Here is a 19,963-nt window from a genome sequence, read left to right on the forward strand (position 1 = left end):
AGTTACTAATCATGTCTCCTGAATTCTCACCCAAATCTTTTATATAAATGATAAGTAAAAATGGACCCAGTATTGGTCCCTATGAAACACCACTGGTCACAGGCCTCCAGTCAGAAAAACAAGCCTCCAGCACTGCCCTCTATCTCCGACGGTGAAGCCAATTTTATATCCAATCGGCATTTCTCCCTGAATCCTGTGTGATCTAACTTTACTCATTAGTATACTATACAGAACTTTGTCAAAGACTTGACTAAAGTCCAAGTAAACAACATCCACCACTCTGTCTCATCAATCCTTTCACTTTCTTCCTCAAAAGACTCAGTCAACTTTGTGAGATATGATCTCCCTCTCACAAATATACATGTCCCCCATCATCTGTAAATGTAATACCAAAAAAAAGGGATGCAACCAAACTAGTTGCATATTCATGAGGCAGCAGATATACTGGAAGTGGCCAAACATCATTTCAGAAACTATCTGGCCTTAAAAGCAATCTTGTTGAAGTCCATGATGTGAAAACTCTGCAGCTGAGGAATGTACAAGAAAACAAAACAGGACACAGAAACAAGAAAATAACTTGCTTGGGCATCTCAGTGTCTTGCCCCAAAATGATCGTGTTTACAAAATGGAGGCTTTAAACAGTGAATAATCATCGAACTTATGACTGCTCCCACACAATAGCTTTATTACTTGGTCCTCTTCTACAAACACTAACAGAGCAGTATGATAATGAAAAACTTGTGTGTAATTGAAAGTGTGAATCACTGCAAAATGTCAAGTTCCTTACTTACGTCGACATTCTTTGCAGCATTTGCCCACTCTGTACACTGGCCGAAAATCTGGTGGGCAGTTTAAATGGGGACATGTAACTTGTCTGCACTCAATGGCTCCATTCTGAATAAGAGAGAAAAAAAAACAAGGATCAGTAATCAGCTTTTGCTTCTGAAGGGCTCATGCAAGTTTACCTGATGATCAGTGGTATTTAACAGACCAAATGGACTTGGTGTTTTTACCAATGTGTCCCTGGATTGACTGACCTATGGAGGGGAAGCGTTGCAAATTCTGCAACCAACCTCCTGATAATTTAGCCTGATCTATCCGACCACAGAAGGGCATTGCAGATGAATAGATTCAGAGTGATATTAGTATCCCTTTCCTTTAGCTATTCCCATTCCACTAAAATGGTCAGGTTGCTTGCTGAACTCTCCATATTTCAATACGGATATTACTGATGGTCTCTAAATCAAGGCACGCACTGCAATACTTCCAATGAGACATCCACACCTTTGGGAAAAGTTTAAAAAAGGAGGGGGGAATACAGCAGAGAAAATTTCCAAAGGGAAAAATAAATGGATAGAGGCAGCTATCCTAATTCTGGAAACCGTATCAGTTCGGAGTCTGTTCAAGTACTAACTCCATAATCATGCTCAAGACATTTTAGGCAAACCATGTGTCTCAGTTAAGTATGTTTGCAAAACCTTTTAAAATGTTTACATTCCTCAAAAATTTACAGCTAACACAGATTTTGAAGATATGTGCTCAGGGTTAACAGGTTGGCATCCTGATTTTCAATGCTTGCACTGAGCAGTTAGTGACACTGAGTATTAAAACACACTGAAATATTACTTATATGTAGAACTTTTGATTTGTGAGCTTATGTGCATCAGATGGATATTAGCATTTTGTCTCCAATAATTTTTTCCTCATTTAGTTTCTGTAGTTTTGGCAGGTTGCACGCTTTGTACATTTTCACAAACTGCTGATTGGATTGGGCACGGAACACGACAGATTTCAAACTAAACAAACTGGTCGCTTCAGGTGCCAGGAGGAAAGTGAAAAGATCAGAAGCCATGAGATCAGATGCCAGTTTCCCTGACATCATGTTAACAGGAAACTAGAGGAACAACACCAGCTTAGGGGAAAGAGTGGGCTTCGGTGCTGCATACACTGCAAGCGTCGCCTTAGTGACAGTTACATCCCACATCTGGATCGCGGGACACCCACAATCAAACTACAGGACATTGGCTAAACGCCAAATTGATGTGTGGAAGTGCAGGGTTATGGGGGACATGGGGCTGGATTACAGTATCTTTTCATTACCAGAGGAGAAAGCACAGCCACAGAAACGCAGGGAATCCAGGGAAAAGAAAGGAAACGGTATTGGCTGGAACCTAGATAAAGCACAGTGCTCAATCTACACACACCAAGCAGAGGGCAGCAACTTAACCACAATTAAACATTTATGCAGCCCCAATGTTTCAGGATCAGAGAACCACAGTCCTGCTATTCTGGTGGATCTGTATACTGGAAATGGATTAGTATTGTGTTCCATATCCCAGTGGCAGAGAACAAACCAAGATTTTATTAGTGCTACGTAAGAAATATCAACAACATTTATTTATTTTAGCAAAAATGACAACTGCAGGGACCTTTAACATTCAAACCCTAAGTGAAGTTCTCGCTGAGACTAGCTCATTACCACTTTCTCAAGGGCAATTACAGATGGGCAATAAATGTTGGCTCAGCCAGCAATGCCCACATTGTCTGAATGAATAAATAAACTTCTGTTTATCCATATATCTGATCCAAATATATTCAGATATTACCATCTGCTCGTTCTCTGCACATCAATAACCACCATTGCCAATGCCAGTGGACTGGTGCAGCATGTGCCTGACTATTCAATGCCAGTTTAATAAATTGCGAATTTCTCAGATTGACACTTGTAACCCAACGCAGAACTGAACTGGGATGGAGCAGCTTCAACATTGTTAATATGATGGCCAATAGACCAATACGTCCTATCTTAGTTAATGCCTTAACACCATCCAAGAGAATACAGCATTTTCACTTCTGTTGCAAAGCCTGCTATTGCATGTTTCATCATGGGATATTGTTCAAACGCGAGGTTAGACCCACCTCTGATTCACCTCTGGCTCACTTTCTCTCCTTACTCCTTCATGGATGTGGGCAACATTGGTGAGCGTGACATTGTTACCCATCCTTAGCTACCCTTGAACGGAGTGACTTGCTAGAACATTTCAGAGGATGGTTAGGAGTCAGCCACAATGCTGTGGGTCTTGGGGGGGATGGAGGAGGGGGTGGTGTTGTGTAGTGTAATTATAATGTCACTGGACTAGTCATCCAGAACCCTGGTCAAATTTGAGGACATGAGCTCAAATCCAACCCTGATAATTTTTTAATCAAATAAAAAGCAATTGCAACAGTGACTGTGCAGTTTGACAGCCAGCAGCTGTTTCACACCTTCCCTACATTTCGGGAAGTGTACTGAAGTGACCAAACATTTCTATTGCTTCCCAGGGAATCATGGTTATTAGGAAATAAAGTAAGAATGTGGAGTTGAGGGTTATCAGATTAGCCATGTTCTGACTGAAATGGCAGACCAGGCTGGATGGGCTGAATGGCCGACTCCTGGTCCAATGTCTTATGGAGATTGGAAGTTAGCTTCCCGGGGCACGTGTCTCTGGAAAACGGCATTGTGTTAAATTCCAACCCCCTTCCCCACAGCTGCATTCTGTCCAAATATTTTCCTTCAACCCCCTGTGAAGAGAACGAAAAGGAAAAGCATTGAAGACCGCACGCACTTTCAGCCATGCTGAACTCCGGACACACCTTGCAGGTGCAGTTTTTGCACTTCTCAACCCAGGATTCCATGCTGCGGTAGACCTCCCCGTTCACCTGACACGTCTTCTCACAGTAACAGCTCTCTAGCTCACTCAGCCTGGCCTCTGCGTAGTTTAACTGTAATGAGAGAGGTTAGCAGTGAGGTCAAACATACACTCCATCGAGTCCGCAGTTCAGAATCAGGCATTGAGCTTTGAGATGTGCTGAAGAAGAGTCATATCAGACTCAAAACATTCACTCTGTTTCCCTGTCCTCTGTTCAATCTGGCAAGTTTTAGAAGCATGAGACATGGTCTAATTGAAATACAGGTAGAAGACCCTTTATCCGAATATCCAAAAACCGTAAAGCTCCAAAATCCAAAGGTTTTTTGTGAAGTTTTGTTTCTCGTGAACAAGGTTGTTTGGTGAGCAAATAGTTAACCCAAGTCGACACCCACTCGATGCATGTCACTCATATGCAATTTGGGGTGGGGCGTGGCCAAGCACCGATAGGCCTGGAGTTTCTCCATGAATGCTCCCAGATTGACACCCGCTCAACGTGTGTCACTCAGATGGGACTTGGGGATTGAGTGGCCAAGCACCGATAGGCCTGGAGTTTCTCTGTGAACGTCCCCAAGTCAACACCAACTCGATGTGTGCCACTCAGATGCCATGAGGAGAGGCATGGCCAAGCATGTTCTTACTTAGAAGTCTGCTTCTCCCAGTAAGAGTTTTAAAAATTTCACCATTAAACTGTCACTTATTCTGAAAACCAAATAATTCCGAATTCCAAAAAACAGCTGGTCCCGAGAATGAAGGATCTTCTACCTGTACATAAGATTCTAAGAGGGATTGACAAATTAGAATAGAGTGGATGTTACTCCTTGTGGACGTTACTCATTCCTGAAGAGGGGCTTATGCCCGAAACGTCAAATCTCCTGCTCCTTGGATGCTGCCTGACCTGCTGCGCTTTTCCAGCAACACATTTTCAGCTCTGATCTCCAGCATCTGCAGACCTCACTTTCTCCTCGTTACTCCTTGTGGGGCAACTTAAAATAAGATAAATGGATGGCAGATTCAAAGCAGAGGTTAGGAAGATTGACTTTTCTCAAAGGGTCATGAATCTGTGAAATTCACTCCCCCAAGAGTGTGGTGGATGCTGGGACATTGAAGGGGCAGATGGATATATTTCAGATTAGCTGTAGGTTAAAGGGTTATGAAGAGTGGGCAGGAAAATGGTGATGAGGTTGAGATGCAATCAGCCATGATTATATCAACCAATGGGCAGGCTTAAGAGGCTGGCTGGCCTGCTCCAGCTCATGTTTCTTGGGTTGTCTCTCCACAACTGCTGCCAGACCAGCTGAGATTCCCCCAGCACTTCCTGTTTTTATTTGAAATTTCCAGCATCTGCAATATTTCAAGTTTAATTGAGCCCGGCTTGTTTCTGAACTCTCTCCTTTCTTTTTCACGTTAGAGACTAATGTCCTCAATGTCGGATGAGGCTCACACTGATAACATAGAAAAGGAAGGAGGCTTTTAAATTTTTTTTTAGATTACTTACAGTGTGGAAACAGGCCCTTCGGCCCAACAAGTCCACACCGACCTGCCGAAGCACAACCCCTACATTTACCCCTTACCTAACACTAGGGGCAATTTAGCATGGCCAATTCACCTGACCTGCACATCTTTGGACTGTGGGAGGAAACCAGAGCACCTGGAGGAAACCCACGCAGACACGGGGAGAACGTGCAAACTCCACACAGTCAGTCGCCTGAGGTGGGAATTGAACCCGGGTCTCAGGCGCTGTGAGGCAGCAGTGCTAACCACTGTGCCACCGTGCCGCCCACTGTGCCACCGTGCCGCCCACAAATTTCAAATTTTCAAATCAGTAAAGTTACAGCTGGTCAACAATAGAACTCCCCAGCCTTTTCCCCATGTAAACACAACTGGGTTACAAAAATCCATTATCTTCAGATCTAAAAGTTTACCAGTCATCTGTCATCAGTTGTCATTTGCAGGAGAGACTTCAAACATCAACCTCTCTGTGAGCAGATGTGTTTGACGGGCTGGGATCTTCATGTGCCGGGGGGGAGGGGTCTCAATAACTGATCAGAGATGTGACAGGAATTTGTATTCAGTTCTTGAGAAGGGAGGCCCAATGAAACAGAGTGTTTGAGACCCCACCCCACCAGTAAGATCACTGAGATCCTGATGGGGGCCCCATGAGTGGGCACCAAACACAAAAGCAGAAAAATTGCTTATAATGGTCACCTAATTCCCAATGCCAGGACCTCAACCAGGCACAGAGTACCTGACAACAAACAACACCCTGGTGATCGCGGGCTAGCCTGGTAAATCTTGCTGAGACTTGGGAATGAGTTATAGGAAGGATATTATTCAGCTGGAGAGGGTTCAGAAGAGATTTACCAGGATGTTGCCGGGTATGCAACGTTTGAGTTATTAACAAAGGCCAAAAAGGCTTGGACTTTCTTTTCACTGGAGCGTAGGAGGTTGAGAGGCAATGTTATAGAAGTTTAGGGAATAATGAGGGGTATAGATAGAGTTAATGGTAGTTGTCTTTTCCTTAGGATGGAGGATTTCAAAACTAGGGGTCACATTTTTGAGGTGAGAGGAGAGTTATTTAAAAAAGACATGAGGGGCAATTTATTTTACACAGAGGCTAATTAGTGCTTGGAATGAGCTTCCTGAGGAAGTTGTGGACATAGGTACAATTCAATATTTTAAAAAATCATTTGGACGGATACATGAATAGGAAGGGTTTGGAGGGATATGGGCGAGGGTCAGGCAGGTGGGACATGTTTAGTTTGGGATTATGTTCGGCATGGATCGGTTAGATGATCCGTGTTGTATGACTCTATGACGGCATGGCCCTTAATATTCCCACAAGATACTAATAAATGATAATGAACACAGCAATGATGGATGACAATGGGCTCATTAAGGAGCTTATTTATCAAACTGACAGCAGTAACACAACCATTTCCTCTCTGTGGGGGCAAGGGTGGTCTACACCACCTTAAGATTGACATGGAGCCTCTCCCATTGTAAAATGGGATCAGCCATCATAAATAAAACCCAGCCCCTAATTTCCTCGCTGAAGGGTTGGAATGTAATTTTTAGACAATGCCCCTTTGTACTAGACTCCCCAGCAAGTGGAAATAAAATATAATTAGCCTCTGTATTCCCTTTCAGAACGTGAAAACCTCAATCAGATAGCACCTTAAACTTCTAAATTCCACTGCACTCCCTGTCGGTGGGTGAAAATTCACTCATAATGTAATCCGCAGAAATTCACATATCATTCCAGTTCCTCCACACTGCTCTTTCTCCAAGTACAAGCAGACTGTACACTTGGATTCGACATCAGTAGTTAAACAGGCTGTTCAATTCATCAACTTCACCAACACATTCCACTCTGAGCTTAAATTTACCTGGACCATCTCTGACACATCCCTCCCCTTCCTGGACCTCTCATCTCCATTAATGATGACCGACTTGACACTGACATTTCTTACAAACCCACCGACTCCCATAGCTACCTGGATTACACCTCTTCCCAACCTACCTCTTGCAAAAATGCCATCCCATATTCCCAATTCCTCCACCTCCGCTGTACCTGCTCCCAGGAGGACCAGTTCCACCACAGAACACACCAGATGGCCTCCTTCTTTAGAGACTGCAATTTCCCTTCCCACATGGTTAAAGATGCCCTGCAAAGCATCTCGTCCACATCCCGCACCTCTGCCCTCAGACCCCACCCCTCTAACCATAACAAGGACAGAATGCCCCTGGTGCTCACCTTCTACCCTACCAACCTTCGCATAAACCAAATCATCTGCCGACATTTCCACCACCTCCAAAAAGACCCCACCATCAGGGATATATTTCCCTCCCCACCCCTTTCCGCCTTCCGCAAAGACTGTTCCCTCCGTGACTACCTGGTCAGATCCACGCCCCCCTATAACCCACCGTCCCATCCTGGCACCTTCCTCTGCCACCGCAGGAACTGCAAAAACTGTACCCACATCTCCTCCCTCACCTCCATCCAAGGCCCTAAAGGAGACTTCCACATCCATCAAAGTTTCATCTGCACATCGACTAATATCATTTATTGTATCCGTTGCTCCAGATGCGGTCTCCTCTACATTGGGGAGACTGGGCGCCTCCTAGCAGAGCGTTTTAGGGATCATCTCCGGGACACTCACACCAATCAACCACACCGCCCTGTGGCCCAACATTTCAACTCTCCCTCCCACTCTGCCGAGGACATGGAGATCCTGGGCCTCTTTCACCACTGCTCCCTCAACACCAGACACCTGGAGGAAGAACGCCTCATCTTCCGCCTCGGAACACTTCAACCCCAGGGCATCAATGTGGACTTCAACAGTTTTCTCATTTCCCCTTCCCCCATCTCACGCTAGTTCCAAACTTCCAGCTCAGCACTGTCCCCATGACTTGTCCTACCTGCCTATCTCCTTTCCCACCTATCCATTTCACCCTACCCCCACCCCAGACCTATCACCTTCATCCCCTCCCTCACTCACCTATTGTACTCTATGCTACTCTCTCCCCACCCCCACCCTCCTCTAGCTTATCTCTCCACGCTTCAGGCTCTCTGCCTTTATTCCTGATGAAGGGCTTTTGCCCGAAACGTCGATTTTACTGCTCCTCGGATGCTGCCTGAATTGCTGTGCTCTTCCAGCACCACTAATCCAGAATCCCCCCCGTCTCATTTAGCCTGCAAAGACCAACAGATGGACACTTCTCACACCTGTCCTCCTTCCATTATTGGCACATGGAACGGTATTGAAATCATTTGTGAGGAATCAAACAGAAGCAACTGCCAGTAGGCAGCCAAACCGGAGAGGCGGATGGGCGTGAGATAGCATTTAGTGGAGGAAGGAAGTGCGGTAATGAAAATAAGAAGTCAATCTAGGAAATCATCAATACTTGTGTTTTTTCACTGCAGCATTATGACTAAGATGGGAGGAATGTTGTAACATTAAATAAAAGGTTTACCCAAGTCCCAATATGGGCACTTACATGTCTTCTCTATATTAGAATTAAAAGCTCAAATGAGTTTCTTTAATAAACAAAAAAGTCATTTGTAATGAACAATATCTACTCAATTAAAATGCAGATATATTTCATGCACACAATTTTTACCCCTGAATGTTAATTTAAAACAACAGATTTCTCTCTGTGGAGATTCACTGAATATACACTACATGGCCAAGAGGAGGTATTTTTGAAGTCAAAATAAAAAATGAAGGTGTAAAATGTTCTGGAGTCTATTAGTGTACCTGCATGTAGTCAAATCACTGACCAGGTGCCATCCTTGGCATCTTTGTAGACACAGCTTGCTTACCAAACACAACATCGACAAGCTCTTTCAATCACTTTTTCAGAGGTTCAATCAGGTTTTATATTTGTAATGTCTGTACGTTTTTTATTTTACTTTATTTTTCCTTGTGGAATGAATTGCTATTCTTCTAAAAAGCCAGTTAATGAAACTCATTAAAAGTTGTGTTTACAGTGCTGTTTTCTTCAAAACATGAGGGAGGAATTTTGCAGACAGACTGACACCAGAGATACATCCATCGTGAGATTTGCCCTCCATCATAAGATTAAAAGTGGGGATATTCGCTGATGATTGCACCATGTTTAGCACTATTCGCAATGAAATAACCCCACAGAGACCACTATTCTATTATCAAGTCACCCTTTATTTACACTTGGAGAGTCCTTGACACTGACCCAGCTTCCTCACTACCAGCTCACAGAATGAACAGAACCTCTGACACTTCTGTTTATATCTGTCAGCCAGGGCTCCCTGATTAGGGCTGTCAACCTGGCCCAATCAGGGAACTCATAGTCTAAGAGGTCCACCTGGCTGACCTTGTTACAATCACTACAAGCTGCTGATTGATTTTTGGAGTTATGACCAGTTGAGGATGACAAAGGTCATCAGCCTGATTGGGAAAAAAACGTGTGTTCCAGGCATCCAAGGTGACCTACTTGAACTACAGAGTCGACAAGACTAAGTTACATATGTTGGAAGTTAAAGTGTGGGCTCCTTTGATTGCCCTCATTTTTCCAGTCATATTTGGAGTCGGGAAGTTCCACCAATACATTTACGGATGTATATTTATGATAATAACAGACCACAAGCCCTTACGAGGTCTACTTGAAGGAACTGCTGCCTAATGCTCCAGGCCAAATTCAGCAGTAGGTTCTAATACTAATAAAGTATAAATATATAATTTTTAGGAGTTGATGCAAAGGTGCCAGGATAGAGGCCACATTGTGTATGAACTTTCCGTAATAATTCACCAGGCTAAGGAAAGGCCTAAGCTCCAGTACAGATATGGGAGCCAGGGGACCTTTCATCACCCTAATTTTATCTTCCAACAGGTGTAGCCCAGTCCTGACAACTCTATAGCCCAAGTAGGTCACTTGGGGAGCCTACAACATACATTTTCCTTTCTGAGGAATATGCCTGCCTGTGAGAAATCCCTAAGGACTATGTTCTCCAAGCTCTTATTCAACTTCTCTGTTATAGAACTTAGAACAGTACAGCACAAGACAAGCCCTTCAGCCCTTAATACTTTGCCAAACTTTTATCCTACTCTAAGATCAATTTAACTGACATACCTCACATTTTACTATCATTCATGTGCCTATCCAAGAGTCACTTAAATATCGCTAATGTACCTGACTCTACTACTATTGTTGGCAGTGCATTCCACATGCCCACCACTCTCTGTGTGAAGAACCTACCTCTGACATCTCCCCTATACCTCCATGCAATCACCTTAACATTATGCCCCTCAAAGTAGCCATTTTGGCCATAGGAAAATGTCTCTGGCTATCTACTCTGTCTATGCCTCTCATCATCATGTACATCTCTATCAAGTCACCTGTCATTCTTCTTTGCTCCAATGAGAAAAGCCCTAGCTCCCTCAACCTTTCTTCATAGGACATGCCCTCCAGTCCAGGCAGCATCCTGGTAAATCTCCTCTGCCCCCTCTGTACAGCTTCCACCTCCTCACTATAATGAGGTGACCAGAACTGAACACAACATTCTAAGTGTGGTCTAACCAGAGCTTTATAGAGCTGCTGTATAACCTCACACCTCTTAAAATCAATCCCCCTGCTAATGAAATCCAGTACACCATACACTTTCTTAACAACCCTATCAACTTGGGTGGCAACTTTGAGGAATCTATGGAGGTTGACCCGAGATCCCTCTGTTTGTCCACACTGCCAAGAATCTGCAGTTAACCCTGTATTCTGCATTCAGATTTGACCTTCCAAAGTGAATGACTTCACACCTTTCCAGGTTGAACTCCATCTGTTACTTCTCAGTCCAGCTCTGCCTCCTGTCAATGTCCTGTTGCAACTTACAACAGCAATCCTCATTATCCACAACTCCACCAACCTTATGTCATCAACAAACTTACTAACCCACCCTTCCACTTCCTCAACCAAGTCATTTATAAAAATAACAAAGAGCAGAGGTCCCAGAACAGATCCCTGTGGAACACAACTGGTCACCAAGCTCCAGGCTGAAAACTTTCTATTTATGAACACCCTCTGTCTTCTATGGGCCAGCCAAATCTAGATAGCCAACTTTCCCTGTATCCTATGCCTCCTTACTTTCTGAATGAGCCTACAATGGAGAACCTTTCAAACACGTTGCTAAAATCTATGTACATCACATCCACTGCTGCACCTTTATCAATGTGTTTTGTCACATCCTCAAAGGATTCAATAAGGCTTGTGAGCCATGACCTACCCCTCACAAAGCCATGCTGACTATCTCTAAATCAAACTATGTTTTTTACAAACAATCAATCCTGTCTCTCAGAATCCTGTCCAATAATTTGCCCACCATTGACTGGTCTGTAATTCCCAGGATTATCCCTATTCCCTTTCTTGAACAAAAGGAAAGCATTTGCCATCCTCCAATCATCTGGTACTACTCCAGTGGACAGTGAGGACGCAAAGATCATCGCCAAAGGTGCAGCAATCTCCACCCTCACTTCCTCTCGAAACTTTGGGCATATCCTATCTGGCCCAGGGGACTTATCTAACCTCATGTTTTCCAAAATTTTCAGCACATCCTCCTTATTATTGACCTGTTCAAGTGTATCAGCCTATTTCATACTGTCCTCATAAACACCAAGGTCCTTCTGAGTAGTGAATACTGAAGCAAAGTATTCATAAAGGACCTCCCCAACCTCATCCAACTCCATGCACCAGCTCCCTCCATTATCCTTGATCGGCCCGACCCTCACTCTGACCATCCTCTTGTTTCTTACATAAGTGTAAAATGTCTTGGGGTTTTCCTTTATCCTACCCACCAAAGCTTTTTCATGTCACCTTCTAGCTCTCCTAAATCCATTCTTCAGTTCCTTCCTGGCTACCCTGTAACCCTCTAGAGCCCTGTCTGATCCTTGCCTCCTTAGCCTTAAGTAAGCTTCTTTCTTCCTCTTCACGAGATCTTTCACATCTCTTGTCATCCAAGGTTTCTTCACCCTACCATCCTTTCCTTGCCTCTGTAGGACAAATCTATCCAGCACTCGCAGGAAGTGCTCCCTAAACCACCTCCACACTTCTGTCATGCAGTTCTCTGAGAATATCTATTCCCAGTTTATGCTTCACAGTTCCTGCCTAATAGTATTGTAATTCCCCCTCCCCCAATTAAATACTTTCCCATGCTGTCTCCTCCTATGCCTCTCCATGACTATAGTAAAGGTCTGGGAGTTGTGATCACTATCATCAAAATGCTGTCCCACCAATAGAACTGACACCTGACCTGATTCGTTGCCAATCACCAAATCCAATATGGCCTCTCCTCTAGTCAGCCTATCTACATACTGAGTCAGGAAACCTTCCTGGACACACTTGACAAATTCCCCTCACCCAAACTATTTGCACTGAGGTTCCAATCAATGTTAGTGCATCATCTAGATAAATGGTGATTTAGGGTAGACCTTGTAAAAATGTTTTACATCGTCCGTTGAAATATTGTACAGGCTGGGGATACTCCCAAATGGCATTTCGTACATTGATTCAAACCCTTGTGGGTATTAATTGTGGCGTGGTTCTGGGAATCATCATCTGACTGCAAATGCAAGTACACATGATTCATGTCCAGCTTCATGGAAAATAGTCCTCCTGCCAGCTTTGTGTATAAATCCTCTGTATGAGGGATTGAGTATTTATCCAGCTGGGAAACATGGTTTACTGTTTGTTTAAAATCCCCACAAAGGGGTGAATAGATCATTGGGCTCCACAGTGTGACCGGTGCTGCCCATTCCCCACACTGCACTGGTTTGGTGAGTCCTTCACTTTCCAGCCTTCTGATTTCTGCCTCCACTTTTGCAAATGGCACCTGGTAGGTCTTGCAGAATTGTGGATTTGCTTCCTGGTCAACATGGAAGATGACCTTGGCTCCTTTGATAGTCCCTAGGACTTTTTGAAAGACTTCCGGGTATTTAAATAGGATTTCATTCAAGCAGCCATTTTCTAAGTGAAAAATGTTGAGCCAGTCTAGGTTAGTCTCTTCAACTGACTTTGCCCCAAGAGGCTTGAGCACGAGGTTTTTAGCACGAGGTGGTAAGTGAACCAGCTGCTTCCCATATGAGACCAGAACTGAAGTTGAACCTTTAATCCGTAAAAGGTACCCCACTATAGGTTCTCAGTCCAGCCAAGGTCTTGTGCAAACTTAAGGATTTAGAGTTCTTAGAGTTTAGGGTTTAGAGTGAGTTCTGTTAAAAACTGGTTCTGTGATGACTGAAACGGCCATGTTGGTATCGACCTTCCTTAGATCCTGGTGACAATTTAAAATAAATGTCAATTTTGATTGGTTCTGAGTTGGATATTGGTAAGCGATTGAACTGTTCCAAACCAGATGTGGGTGGGCTTCCCAGAGTGTGCACTGTCCTAGACACTGGCCTAGGAGTTCATTTACTCAATTTAGGTCTGGTAGAATTCCTTTGCTGTCTCAGGTCTGCATACCAGTAGCAACTACAATGGCTTGCTGACCTGGTTCCTGAAGAAAACTGTTTGGCCGAGGTTGTGCTTTGTTTTGGGTTTTTGTTGTGGGCTGACCGAGAGTCCCTCTTTTCAGGATGTGCAATTGCCTTCACTCAACAGGTGTTCCCCAAGCACAGTCAGCCTGGCGAGAGTGTCCACTTCCATTGGAATACCCTGCAATTCATTGGCTCGACTTGCACATATTTTCCAATGTTAAAGCCAGGTGTAGTGCCTGTTTAAAGTCCAGCTGGGCTTTAGCTATTAGACGCTTCTATATGGCTACATCATTAATCCCACATACCATTCGGTCTTTCAGCATCTCTTCAAGGGTTAAACCAAAGTCACATGCCTCTGCCAGTCCTCTCAACCCCGTCAAAACTCCTGAAACAGATTCCTCAGTTCTTGAATTGCCGAGTAAAACCAATAGCATCACAGAATTAGAGGAGTCTTGGGGTCGTAATATCCCTTAACTAAATCCATCAACTCTTGAAAGGTTTTAGTATCCGGTGCCTCTAGAAGAGTTAGGCTCCTGATGATCAGAAAAGCTGCGGGCCCACAGACTATCAGAAGAATTACTCATTGCTTTTCATCTGCCCCAATGCCACTTGCCTGTAAAAAAAAATCATCGTTTGCACATACTGGGCCCAGCTTCAATGGTAGGATTGAACTGTAGGGGTGGCACAGTGGTTCAGTGGTTAGCACTGCTACCTCACAGTGCCAGGGACCCGGGTTCGATGCCAGTTTGCACATTCTCCCTGTGTCTGCGTGGGTTTCCCCTGGATGCTCCAGTTTCCTCCCATAGTCCAAAGTTGTGCAGGTTAGGTGAATTGGCCATGCTAAATTGCCCATAACGTTCAATGCATTAGTCAGAGGGAAATGGATCCTGGTGAGTCCCTTTGGAGGGTCAGTGTGGACTTGTTGGCATGTTTCCACACTGTAGGGAATCTAATCTGAACAAGTCAAGTTTCCCAAATAACAGCATGATGTCAGAAATGCTCACCCCAACTCAAAGACAACTGTTGAACAAGTTTATTCACAAATGTGCTTTACTTTCAACACCACAGAAATAACTCCCCAGAGGTTGGTATCCCATCACCAAGTTATTTTCCCTCTATACATGGGAAGTCCTAGACACTGATTAAACCACCTCAGAGCCAGCTCTCCGAATGTCGGAATATCTGACACTCCTCTTTTCATCTGTCAGCCAGGGCTCCCTGATTGGACCAAGTTAACAGCCCCAATCAGGGAACTCATATACGATGATGTCCAGCTCGCTGACCTCACTATGATCACCACAGGCTGCTGATTGGTTGTGGAGTTGTGACCAGCTGGGGATGACAAAAGCCATCAGTCTGACAATAACTGTCTGATTGACTCCTGGGCAGCTGAGCAGCTTGTGGGTGTGCACAATATTGGCAAAAGCCTTTGGACTACTGCGAGAGCCAGTTGGTGTGTCTGCCTCTCCAGTGAAACACCTTAAAACCTGAATAAAGCCAATTGGTTTCTGTTATTGAAAGCTGCAGGAAATAGAGGTTTTGTATTTAATGAAACAATCATCAGCGACTCCTGTGAAGAAGTGAAGGGAATCTGAAGAATAGAGATTGATGAAAAGAAAATCCTGACAAACAAAAGAATCATCCCTGCATAACCTGTGGGCTGGGATCATTTAATTGTTTCCCCAGATTTTTCCCCTGCCACCTATTATTTTTATTTGCCTGCATCTATATGGGGAGTGGAGATAGAGGGTGGGTAGTTTTATAAGGATGATGAGAAGTTTAGCTAATGGAGTTATATATTAACAGTTTATAGTTGTTTACCCGTGGTTATCCACAATTTATTTGATAAATAGTAGTTTCTCGAGAAGTGCAGAAACCTGGTCGTTGTTTGCTGTTAATCTGGATCTATCTGACATGGGGGAATTTGCATGCTTTGACAAACAGATTTTTAACTTTTGTGACAAAGTCATGAAGAGCGGGGTTCGATTCCCAGTGTACCATACTGAAAAAAGCCCAGAGATGTTTCAGAGGTGTAAATTGAACAGCTTGTTCTGTAGTAGGTTTCCCCTCAACTGAAAATGCAAACTCAAATGCCAAGCCTGCAAAGTTCAAACAAAGCAGCTATATCTCCCCGTCCTAAAGCAGTCAGGTGCTTTCCTTGAAGGGAATTCAAGCAATTAATCGTCTGGAACTACGTGGTTCCCAAGAAATGCGTTATTTGAAAATAGGTTCCAATGTGTCTTGTCATTGATATTCTGTTAAAGTCAAATCCAGCCATCTCCACAATCCTTGAAATTAAGTCCACACAAATTATTCACTGAGATGCATCTGCATAACATCAAGATATTATGTTATGAACAAAATCATACTTTACCCAAAGTCTCTGACAAAACCTGTGAGGTAAAATTGATTAATTTGCAAATTGCAAATTGCAACTGAATGGCAGAGCAGCAGGAACAAGAGCAGTGCTTCTAGAATCTTATCATCAATTTTGGTTTCATGATATTCCTGCCTTTTTTGCTTAAAATAGGGAAGGCACATTGCAATTTGTTTTCTTTAATATCCAGCATGGTCTAAGAGTGGTGAAGGTTAAGGAGAAAGTGAACTGAGGCGTGAAGAATTCTCAGAATGTTTGCTGGACACATCAGGATGAATCGTTTCCTCTGAGCAGTGGGTCACTGCGCCAACCGATTCCGTCTTCACTCCAATTAGCTGGAATTACCTCCAATTTCTCTTGGGCAATAGCAGAACGGGGAAACAGAAGGGATGGTTAGCTCTGTCTACAGCTCATCAATTCAGAGCAGACACAGCAAGATCCACTAAGTCAATTTTCAGGGTGCTTTAGTCAGATAAGGGTGATACAAATGTGTATTTTTTGACCCCTACAGGACTAGTCATAATTTTGTTTAGCAAGCAATGATATCACACATCAATTCAAAATATACATGACCAGATCAAAATCAAGAAACCAATTATAACGGTTCTCTTGGGTTTAGGAACGAATAATGTTGTTGTCCACTAATCTCCAGAAAAAAAAAGAAAAACACAACATCAACCACATAGACAAGCACAGCTATTCAGTTTAACAGGGAGAATAACAGTTAAAATCAGTTTAAAAGTCTTCCAAGATGATGAAACAAATAGGGAGTGAGACAGAATTCAAGAATTTGTGACAACAATTTTTTCTTTCTGTTCTGCTGCTTAGAAAGAGCTACTGAAATATAACTCATTTGTGTGTCTGCAAATCTGGTTCCATTGTCTTTCTACACTGCTGGGGGAACAAACTTCCATTTCCCAAAATGTGAAATCATTGCACAAGTGTAGATTAAAACAGTGGTGCATTTTTTTTCACACTGAATCCATTTCATCATTCTGATGTCTTTAGATAAGACAGCATTTTCAGTGTAGGTGGTTGGATTTACTCCATGCTGGTCTCCTGGAGTTGGCTCAACCTATGGTTGACTGATCATGGCAGCCATTTTAAGGTGAATATTTTTCCTTTTGTAACACCATTTTAGTCTATGATAGGTTTCAAACAATCAGACAGTTCGACTTTAAAATTTGAGAATCCATTTTACCACTATTGTAATTTAATTTATATGCAAATGAGAATATAGATTTCATTCAGTATATCAGCAGAAAAATGCTTTCAAATGAGAGTGTGGAACTACTGCAGCACAGAGGAACTACGTAGAGCAGAGGAAAATCACCTATACAGTGTACTCAAAAAGAATGGGTACCCAATGAAGAAGTCCACAGATTTCTCAGCAACAAACACAAATAAGCAGACAAAACGCATCTAGAAACCCTTGCCACTCTCCCCTACATCAAAGACATCTTGGAAATGACTGCCAGACTACTCAGACCCCTTGGCATCATGGTAGCCCACAAACCCACCAAGACACTAAAACAGCAGCTCATGAACTTGAAGGACCCTGTACAGACAATAAGCAAAACTAATGTAATTTGCAAAATACCGTGCAAAGACTATAACAAACACTACATTGGACAAACAGGCAGAAAATAGCCACCAGGTTACATGAACATCAACTAGCCACAAAAAGACATGACCCTCACTCATTAGTCTCCTCACATAAGGATGAGGAAGGACACCACTTCAGCTGGGACAACACATCCATCCGAGGACAAGTCAAACAGACATGCACAAGAATTCCTAGAAGCATGGCATTCCAACTGGAACTCTATCAAGAAACACATTGACTTGGACCCAATTTACCACCCCCTGAGAAAAAGAACAGGAAATGACATCACCATAGGAAATGACTTCACCAACCCAAGGGAATCCAAACATACAAATAGAAACCAGGAATCATCAGCAGCGCTTTGTCTGGAGGCTCACTGAAGATGTTACCTAGTATGGTGAGAAACATTTGAAAACTAAACTTCCAGCTCAGCGAACAAACCTACATCCAAAGGTAGGTACCTCAGGGCATTTAGACTTGTCTGCTGATAACTTTCTCACTCTCCCTGTTCGTCCTGGCAGGGAATTCTTGGCTGAGTAGAGCTTCTGCCCTCCAACTCTCACTTGGGTTGACCCTCCCTCAGTCTACAGTCATGACTAGATGCCCTGAGATGGTTTCTTCATTGGCAAACATCCAGTTATTTGTTCTTCCCAGATTGAACAGCAGCAGCAGATCAATGTTTCAGGTAATTAGAAGGTTTTTAAGTCTTCCAGCCAAAGGAAAAGACTGCTGTAAATTAACACAAGAAATAGGAGTAGGCCATTTGAGCCCTCAAGCTTGCTCCACTATTATGGTCATGGCTGATCATTGAACACAAAATCCTGATCCCTTCCCTACATATCCCTTGATTCCTTTAGCCACATGAGCTATATCTATCTCCTTCTTTCCCAACCAGTGCATTTAATGAAGGAGCATCGACAATCTTCTGGGGCAAGAGAATTCCAAAGATTCACAACCCTTTCTGTAAAGTAACTTCAGTCAAATTATTTGCTCCTCATCCCACCACACCCCCTCCCAAATGTTTTAGACTCCCTACCCAGATACAATAATTGTGTTTTCCTTATTGTTTCGATGCAACCACCTTTCATTCTTCTCAACTTCAAATAATACAGGCCCAGCCTTTCATCTCTTGACAACCAACTGACAGCAGTGTCACGAAATTTATGAGGCCCTTTTATCTTCAGCTGTTTCATCAATGACCTTCCCTCTATCATAAGGTCAGAAGTGGGAATGTTCACCAATAATTGCACAATTTTCAGCACCATTCACAACTCCTCAGATACTGAAGCTGTCCACATCCAAATGTGCTGACACATGGCAAGTTATTGTCATGATTCTCAATTGCTTAGCAATACCATCTCCAGCAAGATAGATTCTAACCATTTCCCTTGACGTTCAAGGACATTACCATTGCTGAATCCCCCGTTATCAACCTCCTACCCCTTGATCAGAAAATGAATTGGACTTGCAGCTACAAGAGCAGGTCAGAGGCTAGGAATGCAGCAGGAGGCACTAGTCAAGACTGTGATGGAATACTCCCCATTAGCTTGGATGAGTGCCATTCCAACAACATTCAAGAAGCTTGACATCATCCAGGACAAAACAACCCATTTGATTATTATCACATCGAGAAACATTCACTTCCTCCATCACCTATGGCTAGTAGCAACTGTGTGTATTATCCACAAATAATAGCACTCTTCATCCCTGACGCTCAGTAGCAGCTGTGTGTACTATCTACAAGGTGCATTGCAGGAATTCCTCAGACAGCACTTTCCAAATCCACAATCACTTCCAGCTAGAAGAACAAGGCAGTAGACACATGGGAACACCACCGCCTTTAAGTTCCCCATCCCGACTTGGAAATTTATCATCGTTCCTTCACTGTTGCTGGGTAAAAATCCTGGAACTCCCTCCCTCAGGGCATTATGGGTCTATAGTGGCACATGGACTGCAGCGGTTCAAGAAGGCAGCTCACCACCACCTGCTCAAGGGCAATTAAGGAAGGGTAATAAATGATGGCCAGACAGTGATGCTCATATCTCATGAATGAAGAAAAACAAATATATTGAGGAGCTGCTTAGCACATGCGGGAGATGTGAATATGGAAAATAGCTCTGCACTTCCAAATTTGAATTTTGGTGATGGTTATGTATTAAAAACTCTAGTTTAACAGCCCCCATCTGATTTGTTTATTTGTTCATCACAATTACAACAAGGAAGATTTGAACAAAATAGTTTGTAGGTAGACCCTTGTTCAGATGAATGACAGATATTCAAAACCCTGACATGAAAC

The 19,963-nt window shown here is 43.3% G+C and overlaps 1 protein-coding gene across 3 annotated transcripts in view; it reads right to left on the bottom strand.

The window, feature by feature from the left end:
- LOC132824275 (protein kinase C-binding protein NELL1-like) overlaps positions 1–19,963 on the bottom strand; it is a 994,503-nt gene that overhangs the window by 794,009 nt on the left and 180,531 nt on the right. For all 3 annotated transcript variants that reach the window (XM_060838612.1, XM_060838613.1, XM_060838611.1), the window contains exons 8-9: positions 3,634–3,762; positions 792–894 (exon numbers count right to left, since the gene is read on the bottom strand). In XM_060838612.1, coding sequence (XP_060694595.1) covers positions 792–894; positions 3,634–3,762 — 232 coding nt within the window. The remainder of the gene's footprint in view (positions 1–791; positions 895–3,633; positions 3,763–19,963) is intronic.

This window comes from Hemiscyllium ocellatum, chromosome 18 (genome assembly GCF_020745735.1).
Source record: "Hemiscyllium ocellatum isolate sHemOce1 chromosome 18, sHemOce1.pat.X.cur, whole genome shotgun sequence".
NCBI lineage: Eukaryota > Metazoa > Chordata > Chondrichthyes > Orectolobiformes > Hemiscylliidae > Hemiscyllium > Hemiscyllium ocellatum.